The sequence below is a fragment of the Quercus suber genome, unplaced genomic scaffold, assembly GCF_002906115.3.
Source record: "Quercus suber isolate HL8 unplaced genomic scaffold, Cork oak 2.0 scaffold_89, whole genome shotgun sequence".
Lineage (NCBI taxonomy): Eukaryota > Viridiplantae > Streptophyta > Magnoliopsida > Fagales > Fagaceae > Quercus > Quercus suber.
In genome coordinates this window covers 1633440-1653813 of record NW_027069554.1, presented here as the reverse complement: position 1 = coordinate 1653813, position 20374 = coordinate 1633440, and the positions used below count along the sequence as shown (strand labels likewise).

General features: G+C 31.3%; 2 protein-coding genes across 4 annotated transcripts; both read left to right on the top strand.

Moving 5' to 3' along the window:
* Positions 1-7628: 7628 nt before the first annotated feature.
* On the top strand, positions 7629-11676 carry LOC111998471 (serine/threonine-protein kinase AFC2). Of its 3 annotated transcripts, XM_024030568.2 has the most exons (11): positions 7629-7806; positions 8789-8984; positions 9279-9459; positions 9581-9629; positions 9727-9841; positions 10122-10222; positions 10425-10581; positions 10663-10727; positions 10815-10912; positions 11004-11106; positions 11229-11676. In XM_024030568.2, exons 1-11 carry the CDS (start codon positions 7705-7707, stop codon positions 11373-11375), a joined length of 1314 nt encoding a protein of 437 aa, XP_023886336.1. In that variant the 5' UTR covers positions 7629-7704; the 3' UTR covers positions 11376-11676. The 3 variants fall into 3 exon arrangements, with proteins under 3 accessions (XP_023886336.1, XP_023886337.1, XP_065630374.1); XM_024030569.2 differs by lacking the exon at positions 8789-8984 and having other exon boundaries at positions 7698-7806; XM_065774302.1 differs by lacking the exons at positions 7629-7806; positions 8789-8984; positions 9581-9629; positions 9727-9841 and having other exon boundaries at positions 9331-9459.
* A 6091-nt stretch (positions 11677-17767) lies between these two features.
* Positions 17768-19743, top strand: LOC111998458 (cytochrome P450 71A1). Its single transcript, XM_024030555.2, has 2 exons — positions 17768-18728; positions 18994-19743. Exons 1-2 carry the CDS (start codon positions 17802-17804, stop codon positions 19606-19608), a joined length of 1542 nt encoding a protein of 513 aa, XP_023886323.1. The 5' UTR covers positions 17768-17801; the 3' UTR covers positions 19609-19743.
* The last annotated feature ends 631 nt before the right edge of the window (positions 19744-20374 follow it).

Genomic DNA, 20374 nt, shown 5'->3' with positions numbered 1-20374 from the left:
AAAAAAAAAAAAAAAAAAAAAAAAATCCTTCTTTTTTCCGGTTTCATCACAACTTGGGCTTATGTGCGATATGGGGTTCTACTAAACTTAGACATGCAAGCTTAGAGGCATAGAAAATTTGGAGCATCAATGGCCATCTGTCTGGCTGAACATTACTTAGTTTGATAGTAGTAGCCATTGCGACGCTCTGTTTGTTTAGGTGAAAATATTTTCTAAAAATGAGTCATTTTTTAAAAAGTATTTTTTGTAAAATTATTTCAATTTCCTATATTTTGTAATTAAATGAGTTGAAAAGTAATCTTCTAATTTCCCTTATTTAGCTTATTGTGAGATAAAATTGTTTTTCAAAAAAAATTAGTGGAAAACAATCTCTAAAAATAAGCCATACTTTTTTTGTTAACTAAAGATAGTTTTCTTTTGACTTTTTTTTTTTTATTTACTACCAAACACTAAAAAACACGAAAAACTATCTTTACAAAAGGTTTTCCATTGAAACAAATAAAGCGAGCTTATTTCTCCAAAACAAAACAGTTTTGTACTCCTCATGTGTACTCATTGAAGGTTTTTATCATGTCTCCAAACATTAACTGAGCTTATTGTAATTTATTTTAAATTCAAATATATATCTCAATTCTCAACTAAGACTTATGTAAAAATAAGAATCTTAGGTTAAGATTGGTAATAGTTTTTTATTTCTATTTTTAAAAACTTATTTTTGGGATTTGAACTTAAAAACATATTTGGTTAGTTGAAATTAAAAACATGTTGTTATTAGGATTTCAACTAACCAAACATGTTGGGATTTCAAAAACATATTTAGTTAGTTGAAATTAAAATAAAAAAATTAAAGAAAAAAAATACTAAAATATGTTGTTATTAGAATGTGAACTCTAATGCTAATTTATTAAATGAGAAAGATTTATTAAATCAAATGCTTGTTTTCTTTAACTTTTGTAAAGTTGTGATTTACAACTATTTTTTACGTTGGTTTTATTCCATGACAAAAAGTATTGTAATGACTTTAATTTTATTCATTGTATTTTGTAGGATTTTATTGTATTGGGTTTAATATTAAGTTGGTGAAGAATTAAGTATATATTGGAAGAACAAGTGGATTTCGCGAGAAGATCACAAGAAGCTCGCGATAAGCTAACTTGCGAAAGAGCACGTGAGAAGCACATGACTAGAAGCTGAAGAGTCGTGCCAGGCTGTTAATTTCTCGAATGTCTTAAGGGTAAGGTCTTCCTGCGAGATACTCACGAAACATTCTGCCTGAGGATTTTTAAGTGTAACTTTCTTACCATTCACCCATACTATATATACCCTCATTACCTATAGAAATTATAAGAATGTCATTTAGAGAGAAAAACCCTAGATAGATTTTCTATAACACACCCATCTTTTAGAAAGAGAACTACTCATCTTTAGTGAGAAATCATTCTAGTCTCTTCTCATTCTCTTTCCTATTGCCATACCTTGAGAGGAGATTTGTACCCAAACATAACCCACACATTTTCAGAATGTAAAGAGTGTTTTGGAGTTTGGGAAGTTTTGGAGATTTGCCAAAAGAAGCAGTTGAGGCTTGGCATATGCAATCATGCATATTACGGGATTCAGAAAGTTAAAGAAGATAAGGTTTCATTAAGTCAGTTGGTAACAGAAGCTTGGAAGGCTCAAGTACATGGGGTAGACTAGACTTGGAGGGTCTTTTATTATTCGTGTATTCTAACTTATTCTCTAGTAGATCAATTTACTACTTAGAGGGCAACAGAGAGATTTTTCGTCGAGTTTTTTGGTTTCTTTTTCGATAACACATTGACGTGTTATTTTGTGTTTGTATTCTTCTTTCCTACTCCTTTAACTTTCATTTTACTGCTGTGATTTGATGAATATGGCTTAGAGTAGTTATATAGCTTGTTCACTCACATTTACTTTATTCCGCACTTAATTAAAGTTAAAGTAAAATCAACCGAGCCGTAATTTTAATTTAGGGTTCTAAACAGCTCTTGTGTTTTCACACAATTTTGAGCTTTCAACTTTTGAAAAATATAAATTGAAAACAGCCTTTATATGTTTTCAGTTTCCTTTACTAATTGAGTTTTGAGAACAATTTTTGTTTTTTGTCTATCTTGAATTGTCAAACAAGTTTTTTAGTTTCAAAAATAGAAAATTGTTTTTGAAAATAGAAAATAAAAAGAAAAAGTAGTTACCAAACACACCCTTATAAGTTTATAACACAATCATCATGCTAAATGTGGAAAGTTCAAACTTCAAAGCCTATTTGGTACCCCAATTTTAAACAGTTTTTTTCAACTTAAAAAAAAAAAAAAAGTAGGTCCCATTAAAACAACCTTTGTTTGGTCATTATATTTTGAAAATTGTTTTCAGAAAGTTACTCATTTTTCATTGTGGAGAATAATTTTCGAAAAATAACCCAGACTTATTTTTAGGTCCTATTTTCTGTTTTGGGTGGCATTTTTGTAAATAACTTGATGGTAGTTTTGTAATTTTCCTTTATCATTTCTCTATCACTGTATGAGGGAAGAGTGCACTTAAATTGTTGAAAAATAGAAAATAAGTGTGCGTTTGGGATGCATTTAAATTATTGAAACTGCCAACTTAATGCTTATTGCAAAATAAGATGTTATGTTTGGCTTAGGTGAGCCTAATTGCTCAACTGGCTTGGCACATTGTGGGGTTTTACAATAAATTTTTGTTCAAAAAGTGAGGTAAATTTGATTGTTTGAGAGTCCCATGCTATACTTTTTGCACAAAATATTAGTTACTTTTTAATTATTGCAAATCTCATTTTACTTTTTCAACTTCAATACTTTTAGTAAAAAAATAATCAACATATTTAGTGTTTGTTTGGCTAATTTATTTTTTGCCAACTTATTTTACTATTCAGCTTATTTTTACTACTATTCATGAGTACCATTACACTTTTGGTATTATTCACGGGTCCCACTATAGTATTTCAACTAACATATCCCAAACAAACTCTTATTTAATTTTTAGTTTTTATTTATGAAACACTTGGAAACTATTTTTTAGAAAAAATTCTCAAAACACTACGAAAGCAAAGTTTTGAAAACACCAAATTGAAAACACAAACCAAACAGGGCACATATTCCTTGGCAACTTGGCTTTTTCATGTTATCTATACTACTATTTAAGGGGCTTTTCATGTTTGGACTAGACATTTCTTTTAGTTCGAAATACCCTTACAACCTACATTTAAATAGGGGCTAAAATTGAGGATAACACTGTAAAAATACATCTCTAACTCTCACCTAAAACATTTTCTACAAAATATGATCACTCTCCCATTAATCTACTTCTTCAAAGCAACTATACCTTTACTGTTGTTGTTGTTGGTGTTTTTTTTTTTTTTTTTTTAAAATAGAAAAACAAGTTAAGCAAAATGAAAAAAAAAAAAATTTAAACAACCCCACGTTGCTGATTTTTTTTTTCCTTTAAAAAAAAATCCTCACGTTTATCTTCCTATCATATTTTTTTAACATCCTCAAGTTTATTCCAAAAAAAGAAAAAGAAAAATAGATATATACACATTTGATCACAATTTAAATTGCTTTTAACTTATTTTTAAAAAACTAACTGCTCTTAACTTTTTTTTTTTTTTAATACTACTATTTAAGGGGCTTCTCCCGTTTGGATTCCTCAATTTTGATGCTCAAAATACCCTCATGTTTACAAATTTTAAAGCTTAAATTGTAGGGTTAGACATGTGGAAAAAAAAAAAAAAACCACTTTCAATTCTATAACAAAAGTTTTGGATAACTACTCTGCTAAAAAAATTGAAAGTTAAAAACAAATCCAAAAAATTTCAAATACCATGTCCAAACCCAACCCATGTTCAGATTCTTAAAATAAAATAAACCAATTATTTTTTTTTCCTTTTTTTTAGCGGTCCTATTTTGTAAAATAAAAATTGTTTTTATTTTATTTTATATATATTAGCCTTATCACACGCGCTTCACGCAAGTGCGAATAATTTTTATTTTGAGAATTTAATTTATAAGTGGATAAAACAATTTGAAAATTAACAGAAAAGTGATCCTATTTTTTAGGCAATGTTTTAGTGGGAGTTAAGAGTTACATTTTTACCGAATTATCTTTTAGTTTTGTCTCTACTTAAACATAAGGGTGTAAGGGCATTTTTGAACTAAAAAAGTGAGGAATCCAAATAGGGAAAGTCTCTTAAATAGTAGTATAAATAATTTTTATTTTAAAAATATAATTTAGAAGTGAATAAATCAATTTAAAAAATAACAGGAGATGGTCCTATTATTTAGGCAATGTTTTAGTGGGAGTTAGAGTTGCATTTTTACCAAATTGTCCTTTAGTTTTGTCTCTACTTAAACATAGGAGTGTAGAAGTATTTTTGAACTAAAAAAATGAGGAATCCAAACAGGGGAAGCCTCTTGGAAAAAAAAAAATTGAACTCGAAACTTCTCTATTGGAAACACTTGAAGGTGTAAGTTTAGAATTTGAGATAAAAGATCCCTGACATATTCAAGAAATTTTGAGAGAATTTTAACGTATGATGTTTGCTCCTGATAATAATGGGAATTAAACTTCAGACCTCTTATACAACCATTAGAGACTTTACCAGTTAAGCTAACTAAAACTCATGACATATTCAAGACTCAAATTAAAATTAAAAAAACAAATTAGAGAAAGAAAAAAAAAAGGTTCACACTTGTCCCCTTTAAATAATGTGAAAACTTGAACCATTATCTATATATATATATATATATATATAACTGAAGCCTCTACTAGCTCCACAATTTTCCGCGCCATTTTTTTTTTTAATTCTTTTCCACAATTTTCCACCTCAAAGTATACAACTTTCCCAGCCTTCACGTCACCTTTATATATATATATATATATATATATTTTAACATTTTATTATCAATTTTAAACCCCTAATACAACCATACAACTCCCTATTCAGCCTTCACGTCAAAGTCAAAGTGCTAAACCCCGAACCTCTCTGTATTCTACGTTGGCACCTCAAAACCCATATCCTCCCTGTTGTCGCCACCATGGATCACCGTCACTGCATCGATTTCTCTTTGCCTCTCCTTTGTCACTCAATCCAACCTATCATATTCTATGTCAGCAAATTATTTTGAGGTAATTAAAACATGTTTTTTACTCTCCTTAATTTCTATATATTGCTCTAAATTTAAGTTTTTTTGTTGTTGTTTTCATGGAATTTTGTTGGTTTGTGGTTGTGGGTTGCTCTGGATTTAAGTTTTTTTTTTTTTTTTTTTTCTTTGAAGATTTCCACGTTTTCTTCTTCTTCCTTTGTTGTCAAATCTGTGGCAAAGAAGAATCATGAAATTTTTGTTATTAGATTTTCTCTTTCCCTTTTTTTTATGCAATTTTATTGGATTTTTGGTTTCTTGGGATTCTTCTATTTGGTTTTAATTCTAGGTTTGTTTTAGTTGATATATAGTGTTTTAACTTTGAGAATTATAGGCTTTGGGATGGTTTAATTATTTTTAGTGTTATTCTCTATTTGGATACAACAAAAGTGTTGAAATAGAAAAGAAGATGTTTTGATCACTGTGAAAATGTTGCAACTTTATTTCAATAATTGCATTGGGAAGAAATTAGTAAAATAATACATTCAAAATTTTCCCGTGCATCGCACGAGTTTGCGACTAGTTAATTTGTTGAATGAGATTTTGGACTAACCCAATAAACAAAAATTGACATAGTAATAGAAAAATAAAATTAATAAAAACCCAACAAACACAACTCACTTGAAAAGGGCTTCTAAATCAAACCGGGCCCAAACCCAAAATGACAAAAAGAATTTGGATCGAGAATATCTACAAAGTAGGAAATTATATTCATACGCGTCCTTTAAAATAATGTGCAATTTGGCCCATAGTCAATAGCGTGTACTCTTATAAAAAAAAATAAAAATAAAATAGCGTGTACTGTTTGCCTGGCTTTATCTGGATTCCACCAATTCCGTGTTGATTTCATTCATGGGCCCATCCTTTTCATTTTTTTTAATAGCATAAATTGCATGATTTACCTTAAGGTTTTATGTTATTAACTTATGGTAAAAAATTTTAATAGTTAAATAAAAGATCTTGAATTTAATATTTATCTACACCAAAAATTAATTAGTATTTTTACCTGATGATAAAGGAAACCATAGGTTGAAAGTTAAAACTCTCTTTAAAAAAAAAACTTATGGTTAAAATTTAGTTACAAAATTAGTTGTAGCATAAAGATACAATTTTATTCGATATCTTTTTATTTGAAATAATTTTAACAAATCTATCATTAGATTATATCATTTTTTTTTTATATTCTTCATACTTGCAAAATTTCTAGAAAATTAAAAATTAATAAATATGTTATAAAAAATTGTTTAACTAGCAAGTTTTTGTAGTTTAAAATTATGCATAAAATATAAACTTATAGATCATATAATAAATAATATCCAATTAACATAAGATTTGATATGTGTATTAATAGCGTAAAAAATATGTAATTGAACGGTTAGATTTTCAAAATATGTAATAATGTATATTTTATTGAGTAATGTTATAATCTAAAGCTAGGTTATAACTAGTTTTGTAACTAAACTTTGTCGTTAACTTATTATATTCACCTCCTCTTTAGTATTCGTTATAAATTGTAATTTTTGATAGTATATATTGATAAATATGAAACAAATAATACAGTAAATATGTAACAAAAAGCAAAAATTTAGTTTATTTTTTTAAATATAATTTTGTTATTTTTATAAAATTTAGTTAAGTTGAGACAAAAAACAAATATAAAAAAAAATAAAAGTTTTTTTTTTCCCAAACAAATGCCTAATTTGAAATAAGACACTCATCTGCGTCAACTCTCCTAAAATGCAAATAGTTTTATATTAATTTCCACTAGATAACTAAAATGACTTAGAAAAAAAATCTCAAAAAAGTAGTTTTAAAAAAGATCTCTAATTTCCTATTACAATAGTATAGTATGGACTGTCCATCAAAAAAAAAAAAAATTGTAGTATGGACCGGACGAGGATGATAGTTTAAGTAAAGAGTGAAATAAATGGTTGGGGATTTTTTTAAAACTTGTTTTAACGAAGTAATAAAAATTTTTGTGGAGCTTAGTGCAATTTAAAAGGCTTTACTTATGTGTTTCATTTAGTGCATATATTAGTAAACTATTTTAAAAAATGTTTTATGAAAAAAAAAAAAACCAACTCTTTTGATATATATTTTTTTTAATTTTACATAAAATATTTTAAAAAATTAATGATTAATGTGTGTCTGTTTTATGAGTATAAATTAACCGGACTTTAAAGCTATATATATATTTTTTAAAATTCTTTATAATTTCAAGAAAAAGCTAACTCAACCATGGTTAAATCTGATCCAACCCTAACCACACCTAAACCCCACCAACAAAAGCTAATCAATAATAGTTTCAGACAAGTACGAATCCACGGGTAGAAAAGCGGACACGTGGACGGCCAGATTTTATCTCAACGACTAACGCTTCCTCCTTGAGAGGTTAAAAATTAGGGTTAGGTATTCGCTTTGTTCTTCACAATACACAACAAACAAAAGCCTTTTGACTCTCTGTTTGTCTCTCCTGAGAGAAAAAAAAAAAAAAAAAAGCCAAGAAAGAAAGAAAGAAAATCTGATAGTCATGGAGATGGAGCGCGTGACAGAGTTTCCTCACACGCACATGGATCGGCGACCCACCAAGAGGGCGCGTTTGGGTTGGGATGTTCTTCCTCAGCCTTCAAAGGTATAATCCTTTTTTTTTTTTTTTTTTTTTTTTTCTACCTTTGAATTCTCAGATCCGGTTCGTTTTCGTAAAGATCGAAGCTTTTTTAGTTTTGCTAGATCTAGATCGGATTTGATTTTTGTTCTGATTAGCTCTGTTTTATTACAGATTTTGCTTTATTTTTCCTAGATCTGTTAGATCTGTGTATTAGTTTCGATGTTTGTATCTTCTTTTTTTGAAAGTTCGGATTTTTTTTTTCTGTGTATAAAGTAGGTTTAATTAGATTTTTCTTGCTGTTTATAATTTCTGTTTAGTTGGGAAATTCTTGAATTCATTATGTATGGTTTATTTTTTATTTAAATTTAAGATCTTATATTTTTGATTTGTTGTTGGGTATAAATTTGATTTATTTGGAAAAAAATGAAATAATCAATCTAGCTGTGGATCTATGTGTGTATGTAGGTAACTGGTTTTTTTTTTTTTTTTTTTAATTTGGTTTTTGGGTTAGATATATTTAAAATTTGATCTGGTATTTACATCCTTGAGGATTGGGTGTTGGGTATTTTTGCTTTAAGATCTGTTTAGTTTATTTTATTTGTCAAGAAAGGTGATTTTTTTTTTATTCAAGTATATATTGAATTTTTGGAGTTGGAGTCTTTAACTGCTGTTATTTTGTTGAAGAAACAATTACCTTTGTCTTGATTCATAATTATTGGAGAAAAATGTGTTGAAATTTTCTGATTTAGAATTAATTGAGCTAAATTGATTTCTTTTTGATTTGCTCATAATTATGCATGAGATGGGTATTTTTCATGTGTGTGGTTGCTTTATTAATTTGATTTGGTGGGTTTCATCTTTTAAATGATATTATTTTTGGTGTGATTTTGATCTGTGGGACTCTTTACCATCATGGAAAGGTGTATGTGGGTATTAGGTATAGCGAAGGGGGCCGGAATTTTAAATTAATCTTTTGAGTGGTACATGAATGGATGGCTGTGTGTAGGCTCAGGTAGGAATGTTTTGTGGACAAGAGGTTGGGAGTCTGACAAGCTTTGCACCTTCAAGAGCACCCTCAGACCTTACCACTAATTCTTCTCTTTATGAAAAGGGAGTGGCTCGAAATGGTTCTCCCCCAAGGCGAGATGATGACAAAGATGGGCATTACATGTTTGAGCTTGGAGAAAATTTTACTTCTCGCTGTAATTTCACTTTACCATCATCAAAAACTTTTATGTTCGTTATCTGTTTGAATTTTGCCATTAAAACTGCTAATTGATATTTTTTCTTGGTGTAAGTCTTACATTTCATAGAACTATTCGATTTCACACAGTTAGTGCTTTTGACTTTTGTTCTGAAGTAATCATTGTTCTAGATTTAAACCTAGTATGCAGGATAAGAGTAATCCAATGGTTGTGGGTTTGTGTTGGTGATCCCAAATTAACTCAAGCACTTATCTTGTTTCTGATGTATTATGTTTGTATTGATGCTTGCAGATAAAATCCACAGCAAAATGGGTGAAGGTACCTTTGGTCAGGTTTTGGAGTGCTGGGATAGAGAAAGGAAAGAAATGGTTGCCATCAAAATAGTCCGTGGAATCAAGAAGTATCGGGAAGCAGCTATGATAGAAATTGAAATGCTGCAACAACTTGGTAAACATGATAAAGGTGGCAACCGGTGAGTAATTTGATTCTTGTTTTACAAATTTTACAGTGTTACAGCATACTACCCTTAAAGGCACTCTTTAGTTACTTTCCTAAGCTGTGTGGCAATTGTTAAAATCGTTTATTCCTTGCAGTTGTGTTCAAATACGGAACTGGTTTGACTATCGTAACCATATCTGTATTGTAAGTATTTGATTAATTTTGTGATGGATTAATTTCCCCAATTCAGCAAATAATTTGGGGGTTAAGACTTTTGGGTGAATTCAAATGATTTTAACAGGTGTTTGAGAAGCTTGGACCAAGTTTATACGATTTTCTACGGAAAAACAATTATCGCTCATTTCCCATTGATCTTGTCCGTGAGATTGGCAGACAACTGTTGGAATGTGTTGCATGTGTGTAGTAATGACCTAAGCTAGTTTTTTTTTATCCGTCTTTTATATGTTTTTTCTGGCATGTGCTATGGCTAAATGTTGAGATTTATTGATTAATATTTGATTAAACTCTGTAATATAGATAATCACCTCTATGTTTCTACTGTTTTCATTCATTAAAATATGTTAAAAGGTGGCAGTAACATCCTTTTTGTTTATCGTCATTTCGTAGAATTGGCTTGTGTATTATTTATCTTTTGGCTCTGTTTTCTGATGATATTCTTGTCAATTGCTTTTGCAGTTATGCATGAGTTGCGTTTGATTCATACTGACTTGAAGCCAGAAAATATCCTCTTAGTATCATCAGATTATGTTAAAGTTCCTGATTACAAGGACTATAAGGTACTATCTGTTCTCATTTTGGTCTCTTTCAAAGACTTTTTGCACTAGGTTTAGAATAAGGCATATGCTGCTTTGCCAGAGTATGCTTTTCAGTATTTGCTGTATGCATTGTGGCATGCTCTTTTTGGATACTGTGCTCTATTGTTTGTTGTGTATTGATATGCTCCTTGGTTAAACTCTTTAAATGTCGTGCTACATGCAGAATTCTTCTCGATCACCGAAGGATGGTTCATACTTTAAAAGAGTGCCAAAGTCAAGTGCCATCAAGGTGATTGATTTTGGTAGTACAACCTATGAACGTCAAGAGCAGACCTATATTGTATCCACACGACATTACCGTGCACCTGAGGTGATTCTAGGTATGGTTTCTTCCCCCCTAATTTTGTTTTTGTTAATTTCATGTCATGGCAGATGAGTTGAATTTTTCAATAATTTTACAGGACTTGGATGGAGTTATCCCTGTGATGTATGGAGTGTTGGCTGCATCTTGGTGGAATTATGCACGGTATATTTGCTATTCTTTTGTAGTAATGTCAATATGGTTGTGAAAGATTAAAATTGGGTTTCTGATTCCATTTGATGTATGACATAGGGTGAGGCATTGTTTCAAACTCATGAGAATTTGGAGCACCTGGCAATGATGGAGAGGGTGCTTGGCCCATTGCCCCAGCACATGTTGAAGAGAGTAGAGTAAGTGATAGTGTGATTAGCAACATAGTGATTATTATTTTCGGAAGTATATTCAAAGGTTAATGTTCTGATTTGCTGTTGGTCTTTTTAGCCGACATGCGGAGAAGTATGTTAGGAGGGGTAGATTGGATTGGCCAGATGGTGCTACCTCAAGAGAGAGTATTAAAGCTGTAACGAAGCTCCCTCGTCTTCAGGTTGGTATTGATGGAGAATACTCTCCATAAAGTTCATTGTTTGTGTTTATCTTGTTAACAGGTTTCACCATTGTCTTGTTGGAAACTAATTAAGCTAATATATATATCTCTGATTCTTGCAGAACCTGATAATGGAGCATGTTGATCATTCAGCTGGGGATCTCATTCATCTATTGCAGGGATTGCTTAGATATGATCCGTTAGATAGGTTGAAAGCTCGGGAAGCCCTTAGACATCCCTTCTTTTCTAGGGATCATCTGAGGAGATGATGATCCAGCTGACTAGTATAGTGAAATGGTCTAAGGGCTTCACAAATGGCTTCTAAATATCTATACTCAACTGAAGGATGCAGAAGAATTGTTAGTTGTATATACACACTGGAGAAAAGCTCACTTGTCAAAGTGCACATCGGCTCTTTTCCTGCCTGTTGACCATTTTTTTTCTGTCAATTTGATCTTTTAATCTTTTCATGTATGTAGTCTCGATCCAGCTAACAAGATTCCAAATGTAATACCAGGCAAATTACTCAAATGTTAACAACTCTTTGAAATGATTTATTTTTTTCTCTAATGGTCTCAAAATTCTAAGTTTACACATTTATTTAAACTGGGTTTTATCAATGAGCAAAACGCTATTTATCCGTGAAGCTCCTCACTACCCCTTACCATAAGGAAGGGTTTGTTTGGTTAGAGTGGTGGAAAAGTGAGCGGATAGAAAATTATGAGAGAATGAAAAAAATGGGAGGGTAGAAAATATTTTATTTTATTTTTTTATTTTTATTGGGTTTAGGTTAGAAAAGTAGAGGATGAAAAAATGAATTTGAATAAATTTATTTATATATTTTTGGTTAAAAATAATGCTAAATTTAAAAAAAGTAACGAATAACCAGATTTTTTAATAAAATAAAAAACATGTTCCAAAAAGAATTACCTTCAGCAAAAATAAAAATAAAAATAACTGGGTTATAATATAAATTATCACAAAAAGTTCAAAAATTTATATTTTATTTAATTTTATTATCATTATTTAGTTAAGTTCAAAACTGATTCCATGAATAAATACACGCATCCTATTCTAATTGAAGCTTGAAAATGCTTATGCTTGGCATTATTTGGAAAGTCTATGGTTCAAATTCATAGTAAAACAATCTTATCAATAGAATTCAAATTCATAATTAAAGCTCATGGTTTAAACTGATGACAATTTATTTATCCAAAACTTAATTCACATTAACAATACCAAAACCTAATTCTTGTTAGCAATATCAAAACTCAGTTCTCATTGGCAACATCAAAGTCCAGTTCTCATTGGCAATATCAAAGCCAAGTTTTCGCTGGTAATATTTAAAGTCCAATTCTCATTGACAATATTAAAATCCAATTCTTATTGACAATATTAAAACCCCAACTTATGTTGGCACTATTAAAAGCCCAAGCTAACTACTTTGCACTATTCTATCAAAAACTCAAGGTTATTAATACCTGGAAAAATACTATATCATAATTATTTCACTTAAAAGTTCAATAAACTATACTTTAGATTCTTAAACATATTACAGTAATATTACAAGCTCATGAAATTTATGAATTATTTATTCTCAAAACTCATGGCAATCATCTTATAAAAGCCCATGAAAAGTTATGATTATTAGACCCATGACATTTATTTATTTCATATTACAAACTCATGTTCACTATCTATCTTACATCACAACATTCATAATATTTATTATCAAAACTCATGGTAATTATTCATCGTACATGTCCATTATGATTATATATAGAGAAACTCATGAGAACATCACATTATTCCATTATAGTGGTTGTTACCATTGTTATTAATTCCGTTCCGTTTCGGCCAGAATGGCTGGAAAATACCATTTCGGTATGCAAATCGGAATGAGAAACCCCCTATTCCACCTCAGATTAAATTCCGGGTCATTCCGGTTAATTTTGGCCCTTTCGGTGAATTCCGGCCGAAATAGAAGTTTCGGCCGGAACGAAATTAGCCTTTTTTTTTTAACCATAAATGTGAACTCTAGATCAGACCTGCTACCAAATCATTTCAGAGGAAAAAAAAAAAAGATAAGAAGAAGAAGAAGAAGAGAACGAAAGCTCAGTTTTGGCTGCAGTAACCCATTTGAAATTGGTCTTCTTCACTTCTACAATCTGCACTACTTTGAAATTGGTCTTCTTCAGCTTTGCAATCTGCACTACTGCTGCATCTATAAACTGTCTAAGTGAGGAATGAAATATAAGTGATAAGATTTTGAAATGAGGAATAGGAGTAGAGAACCAATGATGCACCTAGCAGATGGTGAGTGGAGTTTAAGTTGAAAGGAAGCTTCTGGGAAGCTTCATGGTTTATAAGTATCCACTATGTTTGTTTATTTACCAAAAAAACCCCAAACTTGATTTTTTTAATAATTAACTTAATCACTTTATATCTTCCAAAATAAAATCACTTTATTATTATGATTTTCTTTTAAAAAACTATATTAAATTCATTAATTTATAATATTTGGCTTAATAATAGAGATGAATAATAAATCTTTTTTTTTTATTAATTACTATATATATATATATATATATATTTTAATATAAAATGGTAAATCCCGAAATAATAAATCTTTTTTTTTTATTAATTACTATATATATATATATATATATATTTTAATATAAAATGGTAAATCCCGAAATGGTAACCGAAATCGGCCGGTACCGAATATTCTGTTCCAATAGACAAACTAGAATGGACACCGAAACGGTATTCATAACATTGGTTGTTACCATATTTATTTAAAACCAATGGTAAATATTATTCTCAAAAACAATATTGGAGGTCATTATTTAAAAAAGCTCCAAAGAAAATATCATTTACAAAGAATTTCATTGTAAAAATTATGAAAAACTATACAAGTTGTTATTTAAGGCCCATGGGAATTTATATCCAAAATCTATCATAAATATTTAATAAAGTTTATGAATTCATTTTATTTCTACTAACAACTAAAGCCCATGAGAAGTAAAAAACCCATGACAAAGTACGTCTTTAATGCCCATTTTGTAGGTCTAAGAATCTCATGAAGTTAGGAACAAACCCAAGCAAAGAAATGGCCATATGGCCCAACTAAAAGTGCTAAAATGGAGCAAAGTTGCAACCCAAAAAGGTCCCCAGCAAGAGGCTTGAAAGTGGGCAACCAGCCCTTGTTCATCCCTAACCAAAATACAACTAGAAACCCTTACAAGAGAACCAAGCATTTGAGGATGAACTAGGGGCTGTCCCATCAGTTTTCTAACACCCTTTACCTGACGTGAACAGTGCCCGAGGGCTGTCATATCAGCTGAAGTCTAAAGGATGATGGAACTCCATTATTTTCCTCAAGACTATACTTCCAACGGAAGGAGGGCTAAAACCAAGTTATCCAAACCTTAAAAAATTAATGCTATAAATGTTAAAAAAGTTCAAGACATGATTCATGTGCCAAGCCTATGAATCCTAAAGGGGAAAATTTGGGAACATGTGGTTTGGAGGGCATAAAAGGTTCTCCAGCGGAACCCCTTGAAGTGGACTTAGAGTTTGACACCTGGCTTGGGGTGTTGAATCTTACTTTTTAGGGGACCAAATCTCAGTTGTAGCATTAAGATTCATTCCTGATACACGCCTTAATCCCATTAATTAGGCTCAGTCCCAGAAATCTTGGCATTTAATGCAAAGCACTCTAAAATCCCATCATTACCTAAAGAGGCAAGGCAGCCCCTAAACTAAATCTTCTACTTCTAGCCAAAAATTCCAGGAAGATTAACCTTGATTCACTACTTCTGAGTAGTCTTACGTTTTCGGGCTTTTGTTAATTAATGCTTCTCTGAAGCCCCATTATAAAAACATAAACATCTCAGCTCACTGAAGGACAACTACCCTCCTCTGAGACTTTGGATTCGTTTGCCATTTTTGCTGGTGGTTTAGCTCTTCTTAAGCTCACAACTCATTATCTTTAGCCTACATTCATCTAATCTCAGATATTCTTCTCACCCATTTACATAATCACAGCTCAAAAATGTCCTCCAACTAGACACAAACAGCCCATTACTCACAAAAAGCTTCAATCTCAGTGTTAATCTTATCCCACTCACTCAAAACAGCCCACATTCAACTCGTTCATGCGTTATAAACACATACTCACCAAAATCTTAGTTTAATATTTGTTGCACTGACTTGGGATCTCTCTTTCCCTTCATTCCATCATTTTCTTCCTCTTTTATTTGTAACTATGAAACCTTTAATCCTTCTTTATTGTTATTATGATGAAGGCCATAATGTTTTGGATACTATGGAAAGTTTTCTCATATGTTGACTTAATAATAATAAGGAAAACATATGATTTTTACCATGTAAACACACTTAACTTGAAATTACCCTACCGTTGGATGTTGTACCGCTAGAAGATTGATTTGAACTATGATGCTATAAAAGGACTAATAATATGAAAAACCTAACAATAGTAACGTGTTTATTGTGCTTTATTATTGTCTTCTTGTTAGGGTGCAACCTATATCTCTTGCTTGGGTAGACTTACACAACATCGAAAGCCTTTAGGCTTTATTTCAAGGGCTCATCGTTGAGTTTTGGCTTGGCTACCCCATATTCTATTTGGGAACATCAAAATTTTCCCCTCAACAAGGGTATTTGTGTAAAGTGCATCTTTTAGCACTTTTCTCTCGTCATTTTCCTCCCAAATTGGGAGGATAAAAAAAGGTGGGCCTGGAGGGAAAAATTTTCCCCCTATTTTCTGTTTCTCTTGTTTTCTCTTCTCAACAAAATAGTAGAAAATATCATTTTCCACTATATTTTCCTCTCTCTATTTTCCATCTTCTTTGTTTTCACCCCAATCGAACATACTCTAAATCTAAAAAAATTAACAAATTCACCTCAGCTTTTATTTTTATTTTATTCTCTCTCACTCTCTCATTATCTCTTTTATTCTCTCTCATCTCAATCTTTCATGGTTACTTTTAAAACTATTGAGTTTAATTTGTTGGATTGAGATGGTATGCAATTGCACCGTGCAATTATTCATCTCTTTTCTCACAAAATTTTTTTTATCACATTTTAATTTTAACTCTTTTAATTAATTTCTACTCTATTTTATTCCATGATTGAGATTGTGAGTTGGATTTTTCAACTTTAAATCTCAACCATCCATTACTATTGTACTTGATCTCAATCTTAATTTGTTACACCTTATAGTAGTTTTACACGTACTACTAGTCTTATAAACCGACATATCATAACTTAGAAAGAGAATTCAAAATTCAACTTATGAGATGACTGAAACCTATTAATTACATTAATTAATTACTATATCAGATTGTAAGTAAACCAAATGATCAGTTTGATTAATTATAGAAAAAAAAATGATCATTTTGTTTGGAATGTAATTAAGCTAATTATGACACATGGTGACTTTTAGTGTGTGGGTGGACAATTAGGCAAGGGTGATGTGGTCCTCCGAATAAATTTTCCCAGCTTGGTGTTGTATTTGTGTCCCTGTAAAGGCTTATCGATTAGCATGAGTTTTGTCTCTGTATGATGTGACGCACTTGTTTGGGCTGGTTGATGCTCACAAAGGATTGCAACAAGGAAAAATACAAATGATGCATTGCTAGCTGAAGGGAAGTTGCGTAAGACACTTTAATTCCTAAGGATATAAGAACTTCGAGATGAGAACCTCTGCAAGCGTAAGGACTTTGAAATGAGAACATCTGCAAGCAGTTTATTGAATAGAGTGAATTGGTTTCCTAATTAAAAAAAAAAATCGACTTTTGTTTCATAGCAATTCACTAGGAGTTAAGCGCGAAATAAAAGCTCTAGAAAATTAGTTCTTTTTTTAAATTTTTTTAATAAATTATAATATACATTGTGTTAAAGTCTGAAAGACTGTGTATTAAACTATATAATAAAGTAAAAAGAACTGTTTTATATAGGTAAGGTGTGAGTACAAGTTACCTAGAATTATATGCTAAGTCCATTGAGCTTATATTCTATCACTATTCTAGTAGTCCCCTCCTAAACTCATGTTAGATGATGTGATGTCAACTTGAGTTTAGAAGTTAAAACATGAAAGTGTTCTAGTGGGAGAGGCTTAGTTAATACGTCAACTAGCTGATCTTCAGAAGCTCTGATACCATTTTAAAGTTTGAAAGATGGTATATTACACTGTGTAATTAAGTAAAATGGTCCACCTTTTTTAGGTAGACAAGATCTGTTATACAAGTGACCTATAATTAAGCACCTATGCCCATTGGACTCAATATTCTAACAATACATAAGACTCTCATTTGATAAGAAAACCTTATAAAATAAGTAAATATAACCCTAAATTACAGTTCCAAAAATTACCTTAAAAAAAAAAAAAAAAAAAAAAAAAAAAAAACTTCTAACTATGACAATATCTCTTCCTTCATCAGCTAATGAGACGTGAATTGGAATTCAAAAGCAAGTTTTCTTCTTGTACCTTACAAATGCGGTAAACTTTTGTCTCCACTCGGTGCAGGATTACTACAAAATGAATACTAGATGATTATCCATTTCTTATCCATTTGAAATTCATGATGTCAAATGGTCAGAGTTTGAGACTGAAAAACTACCATAAATACTGAAGATAACATACATTTGCAGTGAACCGAAACCAGAAAATGGCTTTCCTATCATTACTGTCACAGCAATGGTGGCAAGAGCTTCATGGAGTGACAAAGTTGGCTCTCTTTCTTTATACTCTTCTCTTACCTATTTTATTTCTAAAACTCCGAAAATTAGGTGACAAAGGCAAACTTAACTTGCCTCCATCACCTCCAAAGTTGCCAATAATAGGCAACCTCCACCAGCTTGGTACACTGCCTCACCGCTCTTTTCGAATGCTATCAAGTAAGTATGGCCCTCTAATGCTCTTGCACTTGGGCCATGTTCCAACTCTTGTGGTTTCATCTGCAGAGATGGCTAGAGAAGTGATGAAAACTCATGATATTGCTTTCTCAAATAGACCAAAAACCACAGCTGCCAATATCTTTTCTTATGGATTTACAGATGTGGACTTTGCACCCTATAGTGATTACTGGAGACATACGAAAAAAATTGTTATTCTTGAGCTTCTAAGCCTGAAAAAAGTGCAATCGTTTCAGTTTGTAAGGGAAGAAGAAGTAACACTACTTGTCAATCAGATACGTGCATGTCTCAGTAAAGGTCCAGTTAATCTGAGTGACATGTTGCTTGCTATTTCCAACAATATTACTTCAAGATGTGTTCTTGGAAGTAAGTTTGGGGAAAAAGATGGTAAGAGTACATTTGGAGAGTTATCAAAAAAGATGATGATGCAGCATACGGCTTTTAGTTTTGGAGATTTCTTTCCTTCTTTGGGATGGATGGATAATTTAACAGGCTTGGTTGCAAGTTTGAAAGCATCTTTAAGAGCGATGGATGCACTATTTGATCAACTGATTGAAGAGTATAAGATGCTGAACGTGGATGAAGATAAGAAAGACTTTATGCATATTCTCCTCAAACTTCAAAAGGAGGGTATGCTTGAAATTGAGCTTACCAAGGAGAATCTCAAAGCACTCATACTGGTATATATCTCTCTCTCTTATTGCACACAAGAGTACCCTATCACACTTAGCCTTCTAAAGCTATAATATTTGAATAAGTTTAGGGATACTACTAGTTCCACAACTATTATAACATGCAGTTTGTGAGTGGTAAAAAACAAAAGTGATGTTAATATTAGCTTTCGTGTAAAAGTAACTGTTCACTAATTACAACTTAACATCTCAATAAATTATTAAAAGAAAATTGTGTCCATAACAAAGTTGATAATTTTTTTATAATTTGCAGGACATGTTTGTGGCAGGAACTGAAACTACTGCAACAACACTAGAATGGGCAATGGCAGAACTCATTACAAATCCGAGTATGATGAAGAAAGCCCAGGAAGAGGTAAGAAGAGTAGTGGGGAAGAAATCAAAACTGGATGAGACTGATATCACCCATTTGCAGTACTTGAAATGTGTCATTAAAGAAACTTTGAGACTACATGTACCGGCTCCACTTTTAGTTCCTCGTGAAACTTCAACCAATGTAAAATTGGGGGGTTATGACATTCCTTCGAAAGTGACAGTTTACGTAAATGCATGGGCAATACAAAGGGACCCAAAACTCTGGGAGCAGCCAGAAGAGTTTCTACCAGAGAGGTTCAACAAAAACCCAGTTGATTTCAAAGGTCACGACTTCCATTTCATCCCATTTGGTAGTGGGAGAAGGGGTTGCCCAGGAATAGCATTTGGGAGTGCAGCAGCTGAATATGTGATTGCTAATCTTTTATACCATTTCAATTGGAAGTTGCCTGGTGATGAAGTTATGAAGGACCTAGATATGAGCGAGGAATATGGAATGACTGTTCATAGGAGGTTTCCTCTTCTCCTAGTACCAGCTTTGTACTCTCCAAATTAAGAACTAAGAAGTCAAAGTTGTCGTTTTGTTATTTCTCTTTTTCTTGTTTTATTTTAGTAGACATCAATGTTGTTAATGCTTGAATAATTCAGAACAAAATAAAACTTCACGGTGTACAAGGTTATTAGAAACATATGAAGGATGGGAATGATTTGAGTTCTTTATACTTACTTGATATTATTGGTGAGAATGTCATGGTGTGTGGCAAAAAAATTAAATGTGGTTGCAAAAGAATTGATGTAATATTCCCTAAACAGACTAAATGCAATTGGAGCTTTTTCAAGTTGTTTCTATAGATTAGATTAACCTAGTACACACTTAATGTTTGATATCCAAATTGTCTAGTAGAATCAAAATAGTGTTTTTAAGATACGATTTTGATATACCATGAAAAATATTAATTTTTTGCCTTAGAGATATCCAAATCTTAAGTTTGATATCCAAACTGATATGTAGAACTAAAATCATGTATATTTCTACATAATATGAACAAGATTATATTTTTGCTATAAAGGTGGATGTTTGATATTCAAACTCTCTAAATCAAATTTGAGTATAAATTTATTTACTGGTAGGAAATTAATGAGTTCTTTCAATATTTTTGTGTGAGAGATTAAATGAGTTCCACAATTTAAAATTGAGGAAAAACAAATAGACATTGCCTCTTCCAATGAAAATATTTTTCTTTAATAAATTTTTCTTTGATTAAAAAAATATTATTTTTTATTTATTGGTGAATATTTGAGGCTTAATTAATACGTTCATT